We start from the raw sequence: 25,183 nt of genomic DNA, 5'->3' as shown, positions 1-25,183 counted from the left end.
CTTTAAAAGGTTCCCTTTCTATTGTCATAAAATCTGTCAGCTTGCAGAGCTGGAAAGCACATGCCAGCCAGTAGGAAACCTCTTTCTAACCAGGTCACGCTAGGTGAGGGCATTCCTGGTAGGTTTCTGTATCTTTGGTAATTTCCCACAGAAAGTTTGGCAACACCCTTTCTGTGTCTTTTCACTCAATCTGCAGACAGGAGTTTGCTGGGCCGGCCCTACGGATGGAACTGAGCATGGAGTCCGCTGCCAGGCCCAGGGTATCCAGGGCAGCAGGCAGTCACACCTCTTTTCGAATTTTGTAATAACCAGAAAAGAAACATGTCCTTTCAAAGTAAGAGATGGCTCTGATAACCTTGAAAATATCAGTAGGATAAGGAAAAAGGATTTTGCCTAGAAGGTACCCAACAGTTCAGCTCTAAGTAGTACCAAAGGATGGGAGGTTAAGTGTGGTAAGAGCAGGGGACTGAAAAACACAGGGACCAACTTTTTAAATGATAACATCTACTTTCTGCCCTGATTTGGGAAGTATTCCATGCCATTATAAGAAGAAAAGAGTAAAGTAGAAATAAAAAGAAAATCACTGAGAAGTCCACCACCCAGCTACACCGGTAATAGTTTAATATATTACCTGATGGTCTCTCTTATTTTTGTGGTGCTAGAGATAAAACTGAGGGGCTCATGTGTGCTAGATAAGTGCTCTGCCACTGAGCTACATTTCTGACCAGTGCTGGCCTTCTTTTTCAGGCACACACATGCATGTGGACACACAAGGTATACAGACGATTTTAATTTTACTGTTTGTTTTTCATTTTTTATTACATAATTTTAAAAAACTTTCATCATTAAATATTCCTTAGGGACATCATCTCTATTGACTATATAATGTATTCCACTTGGGTGAAGCAAAATTCATTTAAATATTTCCCTATTGCTATTATTTTCTGTCTTTCAATTCTTAGGAGTTCTCTTATATATTTATGTTTTGTGAGGGAATAATTTATCCATGCTCTACCTCCAATTTAGTATTGAAAAGTAGTTGTACTGGCTTTGTACTTCTTTATGCATTTAAGAACATATAAGCTCATACCTAATGCCATATGTGTACAAAATATTTTAGGGAAATAGGGTTTGAACTTCAACAAGAAAATTCCCGCCCCCATTCAGAAAGGATAAAGACTGGCATTCTATTTATTCTTTAAATGGAAATTTTGGTTAGTGAGTATGTAAGGTCTACCACTCAAAGTTTTTTTTGGAACAGGTCATCTCTTCACAAATTGAGTGAGACCCGGATAAAATTATATATATATATATATAATTATATATATATAATAATATATATATAATATAATAATATATATATAATAATATATATATATAATTATATATATATAATAATATATATATAATATAATAATATATATAATAATATATATATAATTATATATATAATTATATATATATAATTATATATATAAAATTATATATATATACATATATATATTGAAGAGGCCACAAATATGGTTGGAATTTACCTTTCACTGAAGTTCTTTTAATCCTTTTCCACATTTCCTACATGGAGTGGACACATGAGTCATAATGATCATCTGCCCGTCTTATTGCACAAGCCACTTGAATCTGAATCTAGTTCTACTCATTTTTATGGGATTCACCATTGACTCTCATGTTTATCTAAAGAAGCTAACCAGGCCACTGGGCATTTTGAAAGCAGATTTTAAAACCATTTTCATATATACTTTATTTTTTATAACCAAGTCATGAGGGTTGTTCATAACTCCATGAATGAAAAGGGACTATCATCCTTACTGTACAGATAAGGAAACAGATTCAGAGTCCCTGAGATTCTTCTTTCCCAGGGTCACAGAGCCCAAGGGTAGAGCCTGTGCCTTCTCTACTGTTCCTGACCCCTCCATGCTCCTCCTTGCAGCTGCACTCTGGCTGGCAGGGTGCACCCTGGATCCCTCTGCCTCTCCTATGCCTGGTGTGGTATGTGGCTTGGGCTTGTTATCAGTGGTAGGGAGCACACCAGCACACAATGGCCATGGGTCATGCTTGAAGAATCAGATCATCAAGAAAAATCAGCACTGTGGCACACGCCTGTCATCCCAGGGGCTCAGGAGGCTAAGGTAGGAGTTCAAAGCCAGCCTCAGCAAAAGTGAGGTGCTAAGCTACTCAGTGAGATCCTGCCTCTAAATAAAATACAAAATAGGGTTGGGGATGTGGCTTAGTAGTTGAGTGCCCCTGAGTTCAATCCCCAGTACACCCCCCTCCACCAAAAAAAGAAGAAATCAAGGAGATATAAACATCAAAAAAATTATATAAGACAAATGTAATACAGATCCTGAACATTTCTCATGACAAAACAGTGAGGAGCAGAGCGTATCACTGGGCTATGTGCAATCACCCCTATACCCTATAAAAAAACAAATTCAGTTTTCTCTTTGTTTCAATATGGTTCTTTCAGAGGACAGTTCATTTGACTTACACACATACAAAAATGATAACTCCTCTAAGAGGTAATACACATAGGATGCAGAGAGCAAATATTAGGTTGGAAACATTAATAATTGGAAAAAAAGGTAAATGATGGGAAAATAGGTGCTATTTGTGAAGGCTGCCACCTGGTGGATTCATTCTGCTATAGCAGCTGCTCCCTGAATTCCCTTCAAGTAGCTTACCTAGGCTTATCCTCAATTAACTTCTCTTGATGAATGAGCAACCTCTTAGAGAAATTCTGTGGCACTTGTTGAAACGATAACAGCAACAACAACAGAAATGTATCCAGCAGACTGTTAATGTTCAATTAATTCACTTTTGCTTTAAACTCTTTTTATTATTAGTGCACAGTGGGAGGGAAATTATTTTAAGCTAGCTGAACTGAATACAGCCACAGAAGTCAGGCTATCTAATCTCTTCTCTCAGCCTGGCTCTGTTAGCTTATCAGTTGGCCTTGGGTAACTCACTGAGTTCCACTGTTTTTACCTTTGTTTCTCTGCAAAGTACAGATGGGAATGGGCTCTTTCTGCATCCCTGTGTCCTTGCCCTGACCACTCACTCAGCCCATTTTCCTGCATACTGTATCCTCATGTGAACCCAGGTTCCAACCTGCTGATTCGCTCCATACCTCACACATTTTGAGATTTACACAGGTAGCTCTTCATGTTGCAGGGGTTGGGCCCATTTTCCATACACTGAATCTCTTCCCATCTTTCAAAGCCCTGCACAGATAACCCCCAATTCTCTGATACTATCCCTGTGCATCCTAGAGGAAGAAAAGTCATGTCTCTTCCTTCAGAATTGTGCGTGTTTTACACTCTGTTCCTTATGTTTAACACTCTGTTTATAACCTGGTATTGCCACCGCTTTCCTCTGTGATTGCTGGACTGTAAGTCATTGGCAATCAGAGACTTCATGTGTAGAGCAGTATGCTATAGAAGTTAAAAGCTCAGGCTGCTGAGCTCCTCTATTTGGTTGCCAATCATCTTGTGCTCCATCCTAGGAGGTAGGCTTGGTTGCTTTGTTAACTTCTCACTCCTTTTTAAATCTGTAATTTGGAAACATTTATAGCATCTATAACTGCAAGGGTTATTTGTGTTTATTGGTAGAAAATGAAACGGAACTTTCTGATATCAAGTGCTCTTGCTTCATTTTTGTATGACTCTTACAGTATTTTACACAAGGCTCTGAATACATCAGGGGTCCAACAAATATGAAAATGGTAATGATGCTATTTGGTGATCCCCATTTCAGTACATAGAAGCTCCCCAGAGGTCCTAGGAAGGAAATTTCTGAAACCAAGTGGTGGCGAAGCTTCAGGGCTTCTCTTCTGCATTGGGAAGTTAAACTGATGCTACACTAAGGGAGCAGGCTGCCTGAACAGAAGGGTTCCTGGGTTACAGAAGTCAGGCCCGGCAAGTGATCATGTGAGCAGGGCACAGGACTGGGTCAGTATGGTCTCAGTCTACAAATGTAGGACTGCAGAATGACTTCAGTCTGTTTACAGAAGTTTTTTTTATGAAGTTTTTATGAAGTTCTTTTAAAAAGATCACTGCCTAAAAGTCAAATGAAGGTGTCAGGAAAGCTTTGAAGGGGGTAACCTGCCCCTGGGGAAGTGAACTAGATAACCGTACGAGTCCGTAATTCCAGGATTCCAGCATGCTGAACGACTTTGGACAAGGTTCCCTGCACAGGTAAGTCAGAGCTTCCACACAGGTCCACTTTGAAGTTAGGAGGGAAATGAGACCATACAGAAAATGATTATGGTGCTCATAATCCCAAAGATAAGTATTGCATGTGGGTTTCTGGACATACTTATGGCCCACTAAGGGGTGATTCTTCCATCTTTTTCTAAGGATGCCGTGGGATCCGCGAGGCCCTCTGCAAGGGTAAACACAGTGGACGTGGCAACCAACCATACTGGCACTGCCACCCACGTGCAACCAGCTAGGGCACAAGAGGCACTGTTGATACGAGTCAGTTCACACTCTTTGTTCAAGAATTTTTGGTTCCTTTTGGAAGGAAGCGGCATGATTACACAGTTTACGGGGAAGATCATTCGATCCCTCGTATCCTCTTTGTGTCATCACAATAGTTACTCCTCTCCAGTCATCTTGTGAGGCACAGGCAGGATCCTCTACTGGGATCACAGAGCTCCATAATCATGGGAGGCAAAATGTTATATCCTGGACCATCTGATTCTGCTGAGAAACCCTGCCAGAAACCTTTAGGGGAAATACATATTCAAATATCAGAGATGCAAGAAGAGAGCTTTTAAAATGCAGAATCACATTGAGACACAAAATAAATCATGAAAGTGATCAATTATGTCTCAGCAAAATAATGTATGTTCCTCAATATTTATATATTTCAGTTTAGTTTTTCTTCTGCTTTTATGAGCAGATGTATACTATGATGTAAAGATATGCTGTGGCAGAAGCTATTTTGCACATAACACAATATTGTTATAAAGAATGTAGAGGGCAAGACACACATATTACCAGTTAAAATCCTTTTAACCTTTTTCAAATCACTGATGCCAAGCTTTGGAAAAACTCTAATAGGATGAATAACAAGTAATGAAGCTCACCTACAAAACTCAGGCTTATTCTCTAACACCAAGGGTTAAGGCGTGCACCTACACAAAGCCAAAGAGCGTTTTAAAGACACTAAGCTCCTTTGTCTGCCCACCCTGTGATCTCTACCAACGAGAAAGGCTTATATATTGGATGTAGGAAACGAAGGAAAACCCCATGTCTCCCCCATTCTTATTCACATAGGGCGGTTCAGTGAGTCAGTGATAGGGCACCAGGGACCACAGAATCCAGTTCTCTGGGCAAAGCAGCTAGTGAGGTTCTTGAATCTTCACATTTCTTCTTGACTTCTGTATTTTGAGGTGATTTCAGGTGACTTTTATAGCCAAGCCATCTCAAAGTTGGCAATCTTGCTCTGCCTCCCATTTCTTGTACACTTAACTGATACTCTTGTTCTATCCCAGTTAGATAAAGACCATTATCAGAGACAGGAGGTGAACTGAACTTAAAACCCCAGGTTTTATCCAGGCAGGAACCAGAATGTGTTTTGTTTCTACTTAGTAGCCACATAGAAGTGTAGGCTGACCCCAGTCATCTTAAGGTTTTTGCTACCAAACCAAATGGCATGTGCAATAAGACATGAATCAGGACACAACAAAATAGCTATGGAGTCTTTGTCTATGATGGTAACTTTTGGACAGCAAGCAAAGGAGAACCCCAGGGTTTGTTTTTAAACCACAAACTTATTAAGCCCCAAATCCCCATAGGCCCTGAGCCCAAGAGCATAGTCTCATTAATGCTGTGAATTAATGGCAATAACTTCAATCTGCTTACTACCTCACACTAGACCTCAGGATAGACACAGTATTCCTTCTGGAGACTAGGTTTTCAAAACCAAATCTTTTGAAAAATACACTGTGCAAGCTGAAGGGATGACACAAGTGAGGAAGAAGCCATTTAGCTGCATTTGGTTTTGAAAGAGCTGTCACCTACTTCCTGGGAGCACCTTCCAAGTTCCTCATTTTCTTTCAAGTTCCACTTCCAGGTCACTTCCCTTCCCTGGGATACTTCCCCCATCTCACAGAACGTTCTTTCCCAAGTATCAAAGTATGATATTCCTCTTTCTTCTAAAGCCCCAACTAATGTCTCTTCTCCCCACCCATCCCATACTTCTCCTCCATTTCTAGAGGACAGAGACTATCCCTTATCTCTTATGTCACCAATGTCTACCATGAAGGCACCAGAGTCAGTCTGCTTTGATTTTTTTTCCTTCTTCTTTTGGTGCACTGGGAATGGAACCCAGGGCCTTGTGCATGCTAGGCAAGAGCTCTACCACTGAGCTGCATCCCCAGGCCTTTTACAATCAGTCTGAATGGATGTGATTTAAACCATGCATATGAGTTCATGGTTATATATATTTTGCTCTGTCTCCCTAAATAGGCTCTGGGTTCTTTAAGGCTCACATCTCTCTGGCTGGTCACCCGCTTCCAGAGTCTGGGTATAGGGCTTGAGAAGCAAAAGACCATCTATAAATCTGTGGGTTTGTTAAATAATCCTAAAAGTAGGGACTGCATTTATTATCACAGAAAAATCAGCTTTCTTTTCAGTACGACTGTCTCTCTCCATTCACATTCACATTTCCTGTGATCTCACTCCTCAGGCTCTACGCAGCTTACCTGTCAAAGAAAAATGGATTCACACTTAAGCTAACTTATATATTTGTATGAGGAAGGCGGGAAACCTACTAATTGCTAGAACCCCTTCTTCCCCTATCACTTATTTTCATCATTTATAGTACAGGTGTGCACATTCAGAATTCTTTCAAAGGAACTCCAAGTCTCAGACTAAACCTTTAGAATCAACTCAGGGTTCAGTACTATTGTCTTCTACTATACTAGAATCAAACCTACCAAAAATTCCTTAAGAAAATCACCTGTGGGAGAGGTGATTCCCAAATGGATTCCATGATGTGTGAGGTACATAAGCAAAGAGTATTCTTACTATGTAGAATGAGATACAATTAGAAATTGAGTGTACAAATATAAAGACTTTCTTTCACAATGTAAAGGAATGCATAATACTTTGTCTTTACATAAACCTCAGACTACTGCATATCCTCTAAATAACAAGACTGACTACATGGTGCCTTGGAGAACTGACCTCTTGGTACTAGTTCCTTTGGGCTACCCACCTTCTCTGCATGGCCATGACATAAAGAAGACAATACCTTCAGCAGGAGCTCTATAACTTCTGTGTGAACAAGTCCATGCACTGGCTCTCCATTGATGTGCGTGATCAGATCCCCAGCCTTTAGTCCTGCCTGGTACGCTGGACTTCCTTCTTCTACATTCTTAAAGTCCAAGAGAGGAGAGTATATTTGTAAGCAAACAAATGACAACCCTAACACCTGCTGTTTCTTCTGGCAGAATATTTTGAGCAATTCACAAATGATCCTAAGTTCCTACTAAGGTATTGAAAAGGTATGGTTCCTATTCTCTCACTGTTTTGAAATATGATAATCTGTTTCCTTTAAAAAATATCAAGAGAATCGGGAATCCAATTTTTAAAAACAAGCTCAGGAAAGTAAAATGGAAGGAGGATAGAAATAGGATGATCTTTTACTATGTCTACCAGTTGGCATGTAAGAATGGGCAATCGACTATGGAAACTGAACAGAAATAGGAGAAATATTAATTTTTGCTAAATTCAGTTCCACCATATAGATAAAGGAAAAGAACATTAAAAGCAAATTGAAACAGGCCCCAAAGGCCAGGTTAACAGAAAATAAGTTTGCTATTAACTGCTTCAGCCAAATGACCTATTCCCCAGTCTGGCTGGAAGTGAAAACTAACAAGAGTGAGCCTGTTGGTCTTACCCAAACGATATGGTGCACAGTATAGATGTCGCTGTCTCCCACATACACCCGGATGGCTCGGATGGTGAAACCATAGTTCTTCCCTGAACTGTGTATCACAATGGGCTGATGGGGACTTGCGGCAGCTGTTGAAGAAGAGTCTCGACTGGGAGAAGAATCTCGTGAAGAAGAAGGGTCAGATGACAGGGAGTGGGGAGACATTGGACTTCCCAGTGGAGAGACAGCAAACATATCTGTAACAAAGAGCCAACCATCAAAGCCAATCCCAGGCACAAATACATCATGCAGTCAGCCTCCCCAAGGAACTCTGTCAGCATGAGGAGAATGGCCACAAAATGAAACCCACTCATTTCCAACAGCAAAATAAAGAAATAGTGCAAAAATGTTTATATTGGTAGATGGATGCATTTCAAAACTGAAGCTTGTCAAGGAAACATTGAAGCTGCTTCTATTTTTAACTGATGTTTCAATTAATATTTAAAGTTATGATTTCTTAGTTCTCTACACTAATTAAAAGATCAGCTACTTCCTGGCTATGATATTTTTATTTAATATATTTTAATTAAAGAAATAAATCACAGATGCATGTATTTCAAGTATGTCTAGTGCAGAGAAGGCTGTGTTTACTACAGTAAAAGAAACTGTGGACTCCAAATCTTATGCAAAACAATTTAATGTGGTCCTTTCCAAATACACGTGACCAGGAGACCAAAGATCAACCTACCAGCTGCTTTCTGCATTGTTATTGAACTAGTATTGATTAATGAATTTTAATAAAGAAAACACTAATGCGGCAACTTCTTCATAAAAGAATGACTCATTACTATGGTTACAGCTTGATTGTCCTCCTGTAGTACATGCAAATAAAATAAGGTTTCTTCTAGGTAAGGCAGAGGAGATAAATTTTAAGAGCAACTCAGTTCATCTTCCAAAACATCAGTTGTACTGTTTTTAAGCAAACTGCTATGTTTTGAATGTTTGTGTTCCCCTCCCTACCAAAATTCATATGTTGAAACTTAACCTCCAAGGTGACAGTATTAAGAGATAGGACAAGGCTCTGTGAGGTGGTGCATGCCTATAATTCCAGCAACTCAGGAGGCTGAGGCAGGAGGCTCACAAGTTTGAGGCCAGCCTCAGCAACTTAGCAAGACCCTGTTTCAGAATTAAAAAGGACTGAGATGAATCACCCCTGGTTCAATCCCCAGTACCAAAATAAAAAAGTGGGAGGTTGATGAGGTCATGAAGGTTCTACCTCTCCCGAATGGGATTAGCACCCTTATACTAGAGGCCTAAGAGAGCCTGCTCTCCTCTTCTGCCTGTGAGACTATCTAGCAGGTGCCATCTATTAGAAACAAACCCTTGCTAGACATCATGTGGCCTTGATTTTGGATATCCCAGTCTCCAGAGCTGTGAATGATAGATTCTCTTGTTTAGAAATTAATGTCTAAGAAATTTTGTTATAGCAGCTTAAACACACTGAGACAAACTTTTAATTTATACCTCATATCACTGTTTCATCTATGTGAATATGAACAGATATTAACTGGTCACATAAAATTGTGTGTGTATGTGTGAAAAGAGCAACTTAAAGAGGAAGTTGAGTTCTAAATGTGAACTTTGTTGGCACCACTCTACTGGCTGGTGTGCAGTACCACTGAGGGACTCACTGTTGGCCACAGTAAGCTGAAAGTTCCAAGTTTTATTTTGTCCAAAGAACAAAAAAGCTAAGCACATCGCCACCTCTGTTCCTTCATTCTGATGTCATGTGGCATCCTGGTCCTCTTCAGGGGCTACCTTCTGTCTAATCAAAAGGCTAGGTGAAGGGAGGTACAATGGTGGGAAGGAATTTCACAACATATGGGCGAGAAGAGGAAAGAGACACAGACCCTACGGCAAAAGAGCCAGGCCCCCCAGTCCTTGATGGTCTCCCTCATCTCTCCAAATTGAATAGTTTCCCTAAATGTGAGCCATCTAACCCACTTTTCAAAATGGACAGGACCATATCAAACTTACCTTCCCTGCTACGCAGTTGCACTTGGGCTACACCTCAGGTTAAGAAGGGTCATTGAGACTGGAAGACAGGTGTGAACTTTATGCTCTAAATGGTATGTCTCCCAGAAATGGAATCTGCAAGAGTGAGTCCTGCTGCTCAAATGAGCATTTATTTATATCCAATTTCTTTCTGTACAAATATGAAATTCTAAAAATATAAACAATCCCTTTTATACAAGGCCTTCATTCTTCCAAATATAAGCCATCTGCAACGTAAGTTAGTTCCCACTTCTCCATGGCTGTCATTTGAGTGATGTCACAACCACCAGGGTGTATGTTTCATCCCTGCCAGTGGAATTACTACAGACTTGGTAGAGGCAAAACCAGGTTGTAGAAAAATACTGCAACCCAACAAAACCATAATTAAATCCGGTTTTCCAAAACAGGGCAGAGAATGATTTAACTACCAGTAGGAGGGGGCATAGCTCAAGTGACAGAATTGGGAAAATTTATAATTTCAGTGGTATGTATGACACTCTACATCTCCAGAAATGAAAAGCTTATGTTTTCTGTGTCTATTTCTTTATTAATTAGATGAGAAAAACCCATACTGAGCTTTCCAACACAGATGCTGTAAACAGCTCTGTAAAGTATATAAATGATATGCAGTGCAGAAAAGAATAATCATTCAAGAGAAAGAAAGAACTAAGGCTTCATGGCAAGGAAGCCCCTCTCACTCCTAGATGCAGAAAATGAGATGACACAGGCCATGCATGCTCTTTGGGGGCCCCAAAGGTCCTGCAGGGGGAATTCAGGGGCCCGCAGGCAGGAACCCTGGAGAGCTGTCCTGGGACAACAAACACCCCTTATTACTTCAAGCAATCTTGCATCTCAAATAACATTCCATAATGGGGGAAGAGGCAGCACATGCACAAATCACACAATCTCATGCGAAAAGATGTCTCTCTACCTCCTGGGATCATGAGGGACAGAGCACTGGCAGAAAGGGACTTTGTGACTTTCCCCGAGATTTTCTTTTTTTCTGTGCTTTCTAATCGCTGCCGAGCCATGTGAGAGGCAGGTTCACTGGATGGCTTTGAGGAATTATCTGTACTGTCCACACACTCGCTTCGTCCATTTATCTGATCCAAATGCTCTGAAAAACTGCCAACTGTACAAAGAGAAAGGAATAGGCACACTCAGGAAAATCCAGGACAGGAGAGGTGGAGACAGCAAGAGAGAGAAGCACATACACTGGGAAGTGCTCTTCCATGTGGCCCACGGTCCAGACAGTGTCAGGCCAAGATGAAAAAAGGCTGCAGAAAGGTAATGCTGAGGAGGAGACAGAAGAGGTGTCCCGTTGAGGCTTTGTTCTCCTACAAAAGTCTGACAAAATCTCAATTGGTGAATCCATTTCACTGGAGGAATAAATTACTTTCTATATTCTATGTTTCAGAACCTGTAGAGACATAACTGTTGTCCCTGCCTGGTCCCCATGAAAAGCCATGCTGTGAAGCCAGCACTACCTTAGGAGCACCATGACTACACACTTCATACTGACATGGATGATCACCATCAAGACTGCTAATAGTTTTGACACAGGGGCATCACTGAATCACTCTCTGTAGGTGCCGCCACCAGCCATCTTCCTAGCATATATCTCAACAGACCCAGATATGTTTCTTACACAAGAGTGCCAAAGCATCTCCTCTGGCTTGTCCCAAGATGCTTCCTTTTACTCTAATCTCCTTGCAAATTTCAGTGGACAAGGCATAGGACATTACTGGCTACACTCCTGAGCGGTTCTCTGTCTTCCTCTTAATCTAGAAGATTTGATCTCCACTAACCATTCCTGAAGTTAATTTTCATCCCAAGCCACCTCTTAACTTTATTAACCCTCAGTATAAACTGGAGTTATTTTTAAGTTAAAAAATTAGGACTACTCTCAAGAGAACATAAACATACAGGAGGGGCAGCAATGGAGAATGACAGAGGCCAGTAGTATAAAAAGTTCTCAGGTACAACAACATGAGTACCTCAGGGACAAGCTGAACACTGACTCATTTATGTTTCTCCTATTCTTTATTCCCCAGGTTATCAGTTTTCTAATTTCTTTTTTTTTTTTTTAACCAAATCATTGATAGCACATTTTTATCCATCCAAAAGAGGCTCAACTCATAAATTCTTATGAGACAGAAATATGGAATTTATATTAATAGAATCCATTAATTAATAGAATCTAAGTTCCCTGTGCTTTTAAAAATCATCAACTCTATCATCATCTTAGGAACTATAATCCATGCAGAGTATGTACCAACATTATAAACCCTCCATTCAAACACCAGCCAGCAGGTTTTAAAGTGAGGACCCATGATGTTCTTTGTCCAGGATGGTTTGACCTGTTTTGACATAGCTAACGTGTCAGTTGTGTGGCTACATACACACTACCAAACTGTACAAAGCTTCTGCGGTCCGTGTTCATGGAGTGAGCTGGAGGCAGCTCTGGTCTCGGCTAAGGAAGTCTGGGGCTTGGGAGGGCAGTGTGGGCACAGCACCTCCACAGTCATCTACTGTGCTGCATGTACAGGAAAAGGCTCACGGTCTTCCATGGAGCATCCATCTTTTTAAAACAAGTTTTACTCTTTTCAGTTATATGTGAGAGTAAAACCTATTTTGAGATATTTATACAAGCATGGAATATATCTTATTCTAATTAGGATCCCAGTCTTGAGGATGCACATGATGTTGAGATTCACTGTGGTGTGTTCACGTATGTACGTAGGAAAGTTATGTCGATTCATCCCACTGTCTTGAAGCACCCATCTTGGTCAACCAAAGAGAACAAACTTAAGGCAGATATCAACAATGTTTTCATTCCTGTATGCTAAATGCATTCTCACTTAGTAGCGTATCCATCCCAGTCCCTGGAAGAAATGAGCTGCTGAAGGACTTGACAGAACTGCTTCACAGGTCACAAATTTCATCTCACAAAACTTGTGTTTATCTTTTGGTAGGTTTTACACTTTCTTTCTCTAATTGGGTTTGTATGGGATCCCTGACAAGTATAAAATGAAAAGTCAAATCTCTCTACAGTGAGTAAGTCTTGGGTGCATTTGAGTACCACATCGACCATAAAGACTTGCTTTTCAAGAATTCAAATACCATGTCTTCATGAAAAAAGAGAAACAGGTATAAAGTTGTGCGGAGTGTGGATATTCGTTTCCCTCTTGTCCCTCTTCTTGCCTCTGCCACTTCATTTTGCAACACTGCCTATAAGCGAGTGCTTCCTTTCTGCCAATGGTGGATAATGTCACCTTAATGTTCTCTAAATGTCAAGGGTTCCTTCTTTTTGATGGTGGAGCAATATAAAAATCAACAAATTTAATTTTACTACAGTCACGGTTTTCAGGTTCCTTAATTACCCTTGGCTATAAGCAAATCAGCTCATCTCTCTATTCTGTACAACCCCCAAGGTCTTTGATTATTTTTAGTGTGTATATGGGGGAGAGGGAGAGAGAACGGTGGTTTGAATCTATTAATCAAAATGCATGACAGGACCTAGGCAGATTTTTTTTAATTATGAAAGTAATCAATCAAATGTTTAGACACCGTTCCCCTCCCTTCACCTCCTGCCTTTCTGATATAGGCTGAAGATGCCAAGAGAGAATAAACAATTCACTGTGTTAAGAACAACATGGAGGTGAATGTGTTCTACTCAGGGCAAGATAACTAAGGTCTTTGTAACTAAGATTATAAAATACCAACATACCTACATTTGATTTGCATACCAAGATGAGCTCAAAATGGCCAGGAATTGTAGGGGAGTAGGTTACCTCAACGCTACTTTCACACTGCTATTCTCCTGGCTTTACAGTTAGAATATGTGGAATTACCCAACATGGAAACAACTGAGGAGAACGGGTAGCAAAATAAAAAACAACCAACTCCATGATCAATTCTAAGCATGTGTGAGATGCCACAGATTCAAACTTTTCAGTGAAGCTGAAGTCAATCTAGCCTGTGAAATTTGTTTTTTGGGGGAGTGATTTAAAAGAAAAAACTGACACTATGAATATTCAGTTAGTTAAAAAATGTTGGAAAAACTTGGAATCATTTATAGTTATCAAACTAGCATATTGAATATGACTTAATAAAAACATTTACTATAGCAACCATAAGTCATATCCATGTTTCACTTTTTTTTTGAAAAAGCATAAATGCACAAACTCTATAGAAAGATTATGCTGTGCATGAAATTTTCATAAACCAAATGATATTTTAAATGTATCCCAAAGGCTTATTCTGAGGAAAGTGCAAGTTTGGTTATCTAAGGGTTATCAACTATTACGAGGCCAGCAAGAACTTTAAACATCTATGGAAGCATAATTACCAATGTCAGGAAGCTTGCGTCACACAAAAGTGCTGTCAAGGAAAAGGCCCAAACCCTTGACTGCCTCCCACACAAAAGTCTCAGGACCCCCTGAGATTGGGAAGTATGTTTTGTCTGCAGTGGAGTAATTTCACATGCATGTAAGATACCAGTTGAAACAGGGTTGATATTTCTGACTTTCTCTCCCTTCCCTCTCTATCCAAGCTGCTCTGGAAGGTGTCTGCGAGCCTCATGCATGAGAATCTTGCTGCTCTAGTGTGAGTCTAATGTGCAGAGATAAGTTGTTTGCTGCAATGTGTCCCCTTAACAGAAGCCAACTCCTTCAAAGAAACTACCAATCAGCTCAAGGCTAGAGGAAAACTGGCTCTATACTGTCCCTCATCAGATCAAGGTAATTCTGATGACTGTTGAATATTGTCCCTTGCTCAGAACTCTGAGTTGGATGCTACTCCACAAGCTGTGCCTGTGCTGAAAATAGGCAGGTTCTGTCTGACTTCATAGGGTCCCATGGAAGCAGCTAGGGAAATGAAGCCTGGCTTTAAGGTTAACTCAAGCTAGAGCAGCTTGCTATATGGCCAAGCACGGAGGCAGGATCTTAGACAGCTGACCTGAGTTCTTGGGAGCTTGCCCTTCAAGCACAGGAAGGGAGTCATGACAGAAATCCAGGAGTGTAAAACTCCCATCCTCACTGTCTGACCTGGCCAGCCCTGGGACTCAGAGAACTCAGTCACTTAGACTGGTGGATGAGAGCGGTATGTATGACCAGGCGCTTACCTGACAGGGTGGAGCTGCTGATGGTGCTGGCTGGGGTGGTGACCTCGGGTTCCTCCTGAGCACACTCTTCAGGAGGAAGGGCTGGCTTTTCAGGCTCCTCATGGGGGTCTTCAGGACAGGGCGTGGCTTCATCTTGTTCTCCCTCTGCTGAAATTGCCAGTTTGGGAAGTAGGCCAGAACTGAGTTTATGTCTGTTGCTTTCAGTATCTGAAGAGTTGGATGTTGATAACTGTTGCCTAATTACAAACAAAAACAAAGTCACATATACACACCAGGAAACTGTGTTAGAGATGAATTTTGGAATGAATCAGGTAAAAATGGAACTTGGACAAGCCTAATGAAATCATGTGTAGTGTGATGGTTTTTAAGGTGTGCACCCAGATGGCAGCATTGGCATGTCCAGGGAAGCTACTAGAACCACACAGGACTCATTCTAAGACCTTCTAGATCACAGGCTCTTGGGTGGGCCCAGCCATCTGTGCTTTAGCATGGCCCCCAGGTGATTCTGAGGCTTGCTAGGGTTTAAGAACCACTGCCCTAACAGCTACTGTTATGAGACTATTTAAGAGGCATCTCACATACACTTCAGAATACTCCGAACTCCAGCTTAACGTTTCTGTGGATGGCAAGGTTGTGCTTTTGGTTTTGTCCCCAGAGTCTTCTTTCTCCTCTCCTGAATTCTGAGTTATTCGATCTATACTGCTGAAAACCTGGAAGGCAAATAATCAGTGCTTGTTAATATTTTGTAGAAAGAGCTTGTCAAAAAACAAAACAAAACAAAACAAAATCTGAAGTCTTGGAAAGAAAAACTGAGAGGATGACTAAAGTATGGACTGGGACCACATATTAGGAAAGCACTTATAAGGTTGTTTACTGGAATCCTGATGAAGTGTCAAGAGTGTGTATGTGAGAGAGACACTGTGTGTGTGTGTGTGTTAGGGGAGCTACACCATATCTTATGGACTTTGTATCTGCAAACAAAATTCTTAGATGCATTGAAGTTTCTAGGCCTCAGGATCAATATGCCTCTTAGATTACTTTTTAACTATGAAGTCAATCAGAAAATAAAATAACAGAGAAAAAAAGGTTTACTGGCCACTAGTTTGGGGTAGCACAGAGAAAAATGAATTGAAATTGAGTATGATGAGAAGAATAAATTATCTGTTTTGAGACTTGGGTAGGGGTGAGAAGATCAGCTGGGAGGAGGGTTTCAGTATCTACCTGGTGATAAGAACCAGACTTATTTGTCTTAAAAATCACATAACAGGCAGCTTCCTATATTGCTACTGAAGAGTTTCAGGGTTTAGACAAATCTAAGTTTCAGCCCATTTCTTCTCTTTTTCTTTTTAAATTTTTTTCCCCCAGTGTTGGGGATTGAACCCAGGACTTCACACAAGCCAGAAAAGGGTCTTACCACATGAGCTACTCCCCCAGGCACCCCCCCTTTTTTTTTTGAGACAGGGTCTTGTGAAATATCCCAGGTTAGTCTAGAACTTAAGATCCCCCTGCCTCAGCCTCCTGAGTAACTGGAATTACAGGCATGCATCATGGAGCCAGTGATCTCAGCTCAGGAAGGGTGGGAGGTAAAACAAAGGTGCTGAGAGCCCAGGGCAGGAGCACGCCCCACTGCCTCATACTTGCTGTTCTCCTGGGTACTGCCATTAGACTGCTACAACCTACCAGGACTCAGAGGAAAGATTAGGCTAAGAGATAGTAAAAACGAAAAACCTTCTAAGGCAAGAAAGGAAATAGTGTTTGGGGTGGTCTTTGTGGGCCAGAGAACAAGTCAAGCTCTAGGCACTCATTTAGAGTTAGCAGAGCCCTTGTCCTGGTTAGGGGATAACTTGCCACCACCCTCTCTTGGGAAATCTCTACCTCTGTTGTTGTTCCTATAAACAGGGTAGTGCTGGCCAATTTGCAGATACACTCTAGGTCATCACTTAGAAAAAGCTATAGAGTACTTTAAAATCATGAAATATTATAGAAAAGCTAAACAATAACCATGTAAAGTACCATGACAACAGAAAATATGTAACAACTGAAAGTGGCAAGAGAGAGTAGGGTGCCCCCTAGGTCTATTTCCATTTTTCTTAGCCTACCCTGTCTCTAAACTCTGTTTTTTTTTTGTTGTTGTTGTTGTTTGTTTGTTTGTTTTTAATATTAACACTTTTGGTAAAAAGGCATCATTATCAAGCATCTCCAAAATTCTGGCTTGGCTTCCTATTGTCTTTTTAATATAACTTATAATTTCCACTACTGGTAGACACACTGGCAAGTCCATCAGATAGACAGCCACACAAAGAGATGACTACTTGTACAAGTCTAGCCTCCAAATGAATTTTTTATATTTGGTGGGGAGAGAAAGATACTACCATAGGGTAGGGCCTACTGATACCAACATGACAAGGTCATCTTCCCTAAACAAAAAGGAATTTAAGTCTAGGAGACCTCACACCCTGTAAAGAGTAGGTAGTTTTCTGATTCAGTCCAGCTGGGTAGGGTCGCAAGTACTGGCCAGAGAAAGCTTCTCCCAGACATGGTATTTGGTACCTCATTTCACTTACTTTTGAAAACCTGTGTGAACATGAGGAGAACTGCCTTATTTCCACATTAAAATCTTCATCATTGGTATCATCTTCTTCCTCAGTTTCCATATGATGATACTTCTCTGACCGAGCTGCAGAGAAATGTTTGGAACAGTTCCAGTTACTCAAAATGTCGCTTTCAATTTAGCTCATGTAATTATGAATTTTTGTATCAAAGTAACATTGTGTTTAAAAACTTGTAGGTATGAGATTGGAAGGCTCGATAATGGAGATTTTTTTTTTTTTTTTTTTTTTTACAAAATAAAGGCCAAACAGAGTCTTATGTCGGATAAGATAATGCACATACTATCAAAATAACTTGTGTCATCCTCAGATTCCAGTTGGGGAATAAATTCTGCCTTCTGTCTCAGCAAACTGTTCCAGTCTAAAGAACGGAAGAAGCGATGCTGCTTGACTTCGAATGCACCACCTGGAAGGGGACAGAGTAGACAGAGCAAAGTGGTACACCATCCTCCAAGCAGAGGTCTTAACAGCTACAACATTAATCGGCAGAGAAGTAAAGACGTCATGGAAATCACACTTGTTCATTCTACAATCAAAACTCAAAAAAAATCTCCATAATTTATCAGCAGGAGATCTGAATTTGCTAACAGCAGTGGCTATGGCAGTTTTTCTTTGTTAATTTTTCCACGACTTCTTCCATTTTTCAAAGGTTAATGATGCGGCCACTTAAAAACACATTATGCTGAACCTGGGGACATGGATGCATGTTGGCCCAAAGCAGGCTTACTCATTATAAACCCAAATTCTAACAAGGTGCAAAATGTGTTCACAGCAATATTTCCCCTGGGTTAAGGTTAATAATGATGAATTTTTCCTATATAATGGTTACCATTCAGTTTTACTGGATTGCCTATTAACATATGCAGTAGGCATTAGATTCTGTGGCTTAGATTAGGTTGTGACTTACAAACCTGTTTGATGGATTTATAATGCATCCAATAAAAATCAGTCATGCTTCCTAATTTTTAAGTTCCTTTTTGCCAAGTCAGCATGATAGCACAATTTGGTTAGATGTTTTTAATTCAGTTCATGATTTTCAAGAGTGATGTTGAAATGCAGGTCTCATATAATATACTAACACTTTGTCCATATCAAGAGAAGAAGGTACAAATCATAAAATCATGGTACAAGAATCTGGACTCCAAACTTCCACCAGAAGACAGCGTTGGGTGAGAGATTTCTCAAAAGAGCAGTACCAGGTCTACTCAGGTCCCTGCTGGATCTCCTCTAGTTGAAACGGAAATGCTTCTTCATTGTGTCATTACCCAGGCCTCTCTCATTCTGTCCTCTGACAGATATAAAAGGAACGGGGTGGGAAATGGAAGTTGTATGGAAATTGGGCTGTGAGTCTTGGTTGAGAGAAGGGGTGCTGTGTGTGATTCAAAGATGTGGCTCTGTCCTTCTAGCACAGGCACAGTTTTGACTCTAGCTCTAAACCCAGGAAGGAAAAACTGCACTTAAAAACAAACAAACAAACAAAAAACTGCATGGAGAGAGAAGAGCGAACCAAGGAAAATCATCCCAAAGAGGGGAGAATAGGTTCTTTAGAAAGCACTGCATTAGAACCTTCCTCTGAGTTTCTATCCAGGTGTTTTCCATATTTCTAGCTCTATCCTGAAGTCTGAGGTTAATCACAACAGGAATAGCACTAGCAGTTAACGCCTTGTGGGTCAACTCTGTGCCAAGTATTGCAATGCATGCTGTAGGTATCCTGTTCCCCTTAATTAAATCACTGGGTAAAACCACACGAAGGAGGTATTATCAAACTTTATTTTTGATGGGAAAAACTAAGGAAAAGCAATAAAGTGCACTGGACTGAGATCCCCTAGAGGGTAAGGATGACAGGGGCTAAACCCAGTTCCATCTGCAACACCCAGGCCCAGCCTCAGTGCCACAGGCCCACCCACATGAGAGAAGGCTTGCTGTAAGCTGCCTCCACACCACCATCTCTCCTGCCTTGATCTGAAATGGATTCACAAGTGCCAACACCTGGGAGCGCAGCCAATTCACGTGACTGTTCTACAGTATCTCCCCACATCCCACTCCAGTCCCTTGTAACATCCTGGTTGCTACCTCACCCCAATCCATATCTCCAAACAGCTGCCAGTATTGTTTTCTTCTAGGGCTCTTTTACTTGGAGAAGCAGAATACAAAGTCATGAGAGCTGTTTCCTATCCAGCTCCCTGTGTTGACAGCAAGGGGTCAACAGAGTCAAGCCCTGATGACACGCATCTCTGCACTCTTAGCCCTGCCGAGCTTCTACTGTACCACAAGGACTAACATTTCAGCTGCTGTAGTGGTACTACATCACTGGCACACCGCTGACACTCTGGGATGCTTCACTTTACCCGGACCAGCCGTGTGTTCAAGGTCAAGGGTTACGTGGCAGTTCCAGACCATACCGATGCCCTGACTGCCCCACTCTGGGATCCAAGCTGATGAGAACCTCCACTTTCTCTTTGGACTGTGACAAATGGGCCTCCCCCAAGGAATCAGCCCACTGAGGATCCAGTACACATTTCTCACCCTTTGGCCTTTGAGCCTCTCTGAGAACAACACAATCAGCAGTGAGTCCTGTTTCTCATATACTTATGGGGAGATGAGGAAGAAAAGAATTAAAGAAATAAATTGGGGGGAAATGACCTGTGGGCTAAACTCTTAGAAAAAGTATAGGTGACAGCATTATGAGCTAAATACAAATCACTCATGCAATGATAGCTCTCAAGATAAGAATTCACCATGAAGGGAAGAGAAGGGAAGCTATTCCTTGAAATCCTGTTATGCACTAATTCAAAGTACTAGATATCTTCATGAACATTTTTACATGTACAACTCATGATAATCCTATGAGGTATACAGTGTGCCCATTTTTATAGACTAGGAAACTAACACTGAGAGCAATAAAGAAACTGCTTGAGGTCTCAGAGCTGACACATGGGTCCCACCAGCACTTAGTCATGTCTGAGCACCTCTGAGATCCAGTGAGCCAGGTTGCCACTCAACTCTCTGTGAGTTCAAGAACACAGTTCAAGGAGGACAAGGTCCCAGACTGCAAGTTATGCTTTGGCACCAACATTCTCCCTCGAGTTTTCTCTCCTTTCATGGAAGTTTCTTAAACATCCATTATGTTCTTCACACCCTTTTTCTCAGCCTCTCTAGTCTCTTGGGCAAATGCACATTTTCACGGTGCATTATTTTGCCCGTTAAATATGCATTAAATACAAAATGCTGTCATTGGAAGCTGCATGGCAGGCCTGCAGGATCCTCAGCCTCATTCTCCAGGCCCTACCGGGACCTGTCATGTTGGACCTGCCTGTTTGGCAATCACTTCTTGACAATGCAAAGAGCTTGGCTAGGGTCTTTTCAATGTCTCTTTTGTGCTTTTGCTAGGGGATTTCTCTCTCTCAAGCTGTCAAAGCTTAAAAAGACTGAAAACAGCAGGCAACCAGAATGTGCAGAGAAATAACTTGCAGCATATGATGTACATACATGTGCACGCTCACCACCATTACAGCCCTGTCTTATTAAGTCATGCCCAATCAAGAATCCAGGTATTCTTTGAGGAGGGAAAAGGGCAGAATATCAAATACGAAAGTCTCTAAACTGACACTTAAATACTGAAGGAGTAGGGACTCGAGTGTGTTTTAGAAAGGATATGCCCATTGGAATAGATTTGTAGTCAGATCTTAGGAGGACATTTCTCTGGGTCAGCTGAGCTGGAAATCTGAATAGATATTTGTATTATTACAGAGAAATCATAAAGTGTCATTGCTTCTCATGTTTGGCTTGCGTAAAACTTGTTCCTCAAAACTCTGCCCCATACATTGTGATACCAATTATTTGATGGCTACTCGCATCTCTTGAAGCAAATCTGACTGCAGGCCACAGAGGGTGAAAAATAATGAGTTTGCTAGTCATTTTGGACAAGTGGAAAAAGCAAAGAGGGTGGGAGGAAATATAAAGTACAGAGTTGAAGAAGTTCAATGGGAAGGTAAGGGTGACACCACCTTATATATTACATATGTGTAAAAGGAAAGCATGAGATTCAATGACAAGCAAAAAATTCAAAGTGGCACCAATAACATCACACTGGTTCTAAAAGTCTTACCTGGACAAAGGCTCTGTATCCTCCTTTATCCTGTGAGGTGCTATTACTAAAAGCTCCTTTTCACAGGTGAGAAAACAATGAACAGAAAAGCAAATAATTTGCCCATGGTCAAACAGCTGAGATTTAAACTCAGATAACCTGACTCCAGAGCTTGTGCTCCTAACCTTGATTTACATTGTTTTCCAAATTCAAGTCCACTCATTCACTGAAAAGGGCAGAGGCACCTGAGCTTTTAAAAGGCTCATCCCCAAAACATTTCCTATTAGTCCCCGATTTTAAACCTTCTTGAATTCTCTAATGTAGTTTTTTGCAAATTTTTCACATAAAGGGCACAGCAGTAAATATTTAAGTATTCTGGGCCACACTGTCTGCTCATGATCACCCAATTCTGAGCATGAAAGCAGCTATAGACATGTCAAATGAATGGCACTGTTGTGTTTCAATAAAACTTTACTTACAAAAACAGGCTGTGGGTTAAATTTGGTCTACAGACTGTAGTTTGCTGACCTCTATTGTATTATCATAAACTCTAGCTATGCAGCATTCCAATCATAAAGCAAAACAGAGCTTTCTAGTGGGACTCTGTGGATGAATGTGGAGAATAATATAAATATTTGGAACTGTTGCAAATGATCTTTGTCTTGAAAAAATGGGGGAGTGAATTCTTTTTTGTCTTTTCTGATATTTATATTAAAATGTGGTAAAGTAAAACAGGTCATAGTAAATAATATATATCAAGCCAACCACTTCTGCTGATGAAAAGTATGGATACTGGCTAGAGTATGTACATATAGATTTAATAGTAGTCTTATCAAGACAAATGCACATTCTCAGGCAAACTGGGATTTCTAAAGTTTGTCTATCCAGAATATATGGAAGAAAAGGAAGCAGAAAATGGACAGTAGAACAGTTTGGAAAAAAAAAAATCAGCAAGAAACAAACTTATCTCCTTCATCTTGAAAAGCAGTGGTTTTTAATCTCCTTGAGTCATGGTGCTGATCACCGTGATATGACAGCATGGTTCAACCCCAGGCCCTCTTTCCAATAATTAGTTTGAGTACTGATAACCCCTTTCAAAGCCTGAGGATAGTAACCTGCTGGGTCAAATCTTTATGTGAATATATATATATATTTTTTTTTTTTTTTTTAAAGAATTCTGCATATCTAAATATCTATTTCAAATTACTTAAGATGTATGCTTTTTAGGACAGAAGAGTTGCATATGTCCTTGAGATTTATTGAAACAAAATAAGAATTTCTGTTTTGCAAAACATAAAAACAACAAAAACAAACAATGACTCTCATGGTGTCTATACTAGTCTGAATCAGAAAACAAAATTCCAAATAATGTTGCTGTAATGTAGTCATGTGCTACATCAACTAACAGATGTTGCCTATACAAAATCAAAACAAAAACAAAGACCTCAAGATTGCTCCGCAAAGACACTGTTTCTTGCATATTGACAAAATCAGAACACATGAGCTCTAACCTGTTCCCAGTCTTTCCAGGGGATTCTGCCTGAGAAGTAGAGTAATTAGATCCTGGGCATCTGGTGGTGGGGCCTCATCCTTCTCAGGCCAATTGATTTCATCTGGAGGAAAGAAAAGCAGTTAATAACTCTCTCTCAAAGGGTGGTCCAGGTCCCAACAGCATGAACATCACATAGATATTTGTTGGAAAGGCACATTTTAGGCCCTGCCCCAGACCTACTGAAAGCAGAATTGCACTTTAAAATCTTCAGTTAACTCTATCCTACAGAGTCAACTGTGAGCAGCATTATTTTATAAGAAATGAATACCACAGCATTCTACATGATAGGAGAGACTATTTCAACAAACGGTACTTTTTATTTGCTTTTTTTGATTCATTTTTCTTTGGCAGAATTGGCTCCCACAAGTTTTGCCTTCTGGTTATTCAGAGAACTCAATATAAAAAAAAAAAAATTCCAAATGCCTGTGTTCTACATGCCCACCCACTGGGGATCATCCCAGAGTAAGATTTTCCCTTACTACCCTCAACTAAAAATTTAACCACAGCCACAGAGCTCTTCGATTCTAAGAAGCAAAAAATTATCTTGCAAAAAATATTTCTAGATACAAAGGAAAGGCCAAAATGCTAAGACTGAAGAACAAGAGTAATACCCAAAGTAATCATAATAATGGGAGTATTTAAAATCTGTCATAAATATTAGAATATGTTCTCACTCTAAAGGAGTTTGCCTGAAGATAGGTGTGCATGCTTGTGCGTATGTTAATGCAATAAAAACATGAGTTATTTCTGTGTGTGCCTGCCTCTAGCTTCCTCTGCTGCAGTTTAAATCTGATTTGGAAAATAAAACATGAATATGCATCTGAGCCGTAAGGCATCAAGAACAAAGCCAGCATTTGCTGCTTGTGTTAATTAAACAGTTGATTCCCCTTGCCACTCAGGCATTGGTATGTCAGAAAACAGCCTAGTTATAAATCCATAAACAGCTCAGACATTGTATAAAGGGGTTCTACACTGCAGGCAACTCACAAATCTACTTTTTTTAAAGTTTACAAATATGCCTGGCTTGCAAAGTCAATGTTAGAAAATACTGTTGTGATTAAGGGGATCCTCATATGCAAAGTAAATTTTTTCCATATTTCCATTGATAGCCTGTGTAAACACGGTCCAAAAAAGATAGGAGGTGGCTGATGGAGATGTCAGGGATGCCTGACAAACTTCCAGGAAGAGCGAGGTCTTTTTGATCTATGCTTTAGGGAAATTTATAGTATCAGCAGGTAGGGTAGTGATAGATCCTATTTAATTATCATTTAGCTTTGCCACAAGCCGCATAACAATAGTGAGGGTCAGCTTGCAGGTTAAGAACTAAAGGTTATTGAATTTTAAATGAAAGATGAACAGCTGTTACAGAAATAACATTACACCATAACAACTACCAATGAAATCATTAACAATCTGTGGATTCAATTTGCTTCCTTCCCATTCTCATTATTTATTATTTGGTAGACATTTGTTTTCAGGTTTATTACATTTTTGTTAATTTCTTCATTGTGCCATTAGCCATTTTTCCCATTTATGTAAATGGTACCCACATTAACCTTTCCTTCCCTGATGCAAGTTTTCTATTATGGAAAGGAAGACCAGATGACAATTAAACCATTTGTAAATCCCACATCAATTTTTTTTGGTTAAAAGAAAAAAAAAAAAAAGCACATGATAAAAGTGGGGTACATCACAAGCACATTTTCAAATTCCATGTTAACAAAACTTCCTCAGATCAATTTTCAACACATACTACTCTCTTGAGATTGTGAAAGTCGGTTATGTGCTAGGATGAGTGAGTTCTTTTAATTTGTTGGCTCAAATGTTTGAAAAAGGTTAACATTTTAGTAGTG

At 40.3% G+C, this 25,183-nt stretch overlaps 1 protein-coding gene across 4 annotated transcripts in view; it reads right to left on the bottom strand.

The window, feature by feature from the left end:
• The window catches only part of Mast4 (microtubule associated serine/threonine kinase family member 4), a 158,802-nt gene that overhangs the window by 9,012 nt on the left and 124,607 nt on the right, over nucleotides 1-25,183 (bottom strand). For 2 of the 4 annotated variants that reach the window (XM_047556720.1, XM_047556718.1), the window contains 8 exons: nucleotides 23,290-23,391; nucleotides 17,975-18,097; nucleotides 17,647-17,759; nucleotides 15,665-15,792; nucleotides 15,083-15,318; nucleotides 10,889-11,089; nucleotides 7,927-8,159; nucleotides 7,279-7,401 (listed from right to left, as the gene is read on the bottom strand). In XM_047556720.1, coding sequence (XP_047412676.1) covers nucleotides 7,279-7,401; nucleotides 7,927-8,159; nucleotides 10,889-11,089; nucleotides 15,083-15,318; nucleotides 15,665-15,792; nucleotides 17,647-17,759; nucleotides 17,975-18,097; nucleotides 23,290-23,391 — 1,259 coding nt within the window. The remainder of the gene's footprint in view (nucleotides 1-7,278; nucleotides 7,402-7,926; nucleotides 8,160-10,888; nucleotides 11,090-15,082; nucleotides 15,319-15,664; nucleotides 15,793-17,646; nucleotides 17,760-17,974; nucleotides 18,098-23,289; nucleotides 23,392-25,183) is intronic. The other 2 variants (XM_047556721.1, XM_047556719.1) reach the window with 1 other exon arrangement.

This window comes from Sciurus carolinensis, chromosome 6 (genome assembly GCF_902686445.1).
Source record: "Sciurus carolinensis chromosome 6, mSciCar1.2, whole genome shotgun sequence".
NCBI lineage: Eukaryota > Metazoa > Chordata > Mammalia > Rodentia > Sciuridae > Sciurus > Sciurus carolinensis.
Note: the sequence above shows the minus strand (reverse complement) of the source record. Positions and strands in the feature narration are given on the sequence as shown.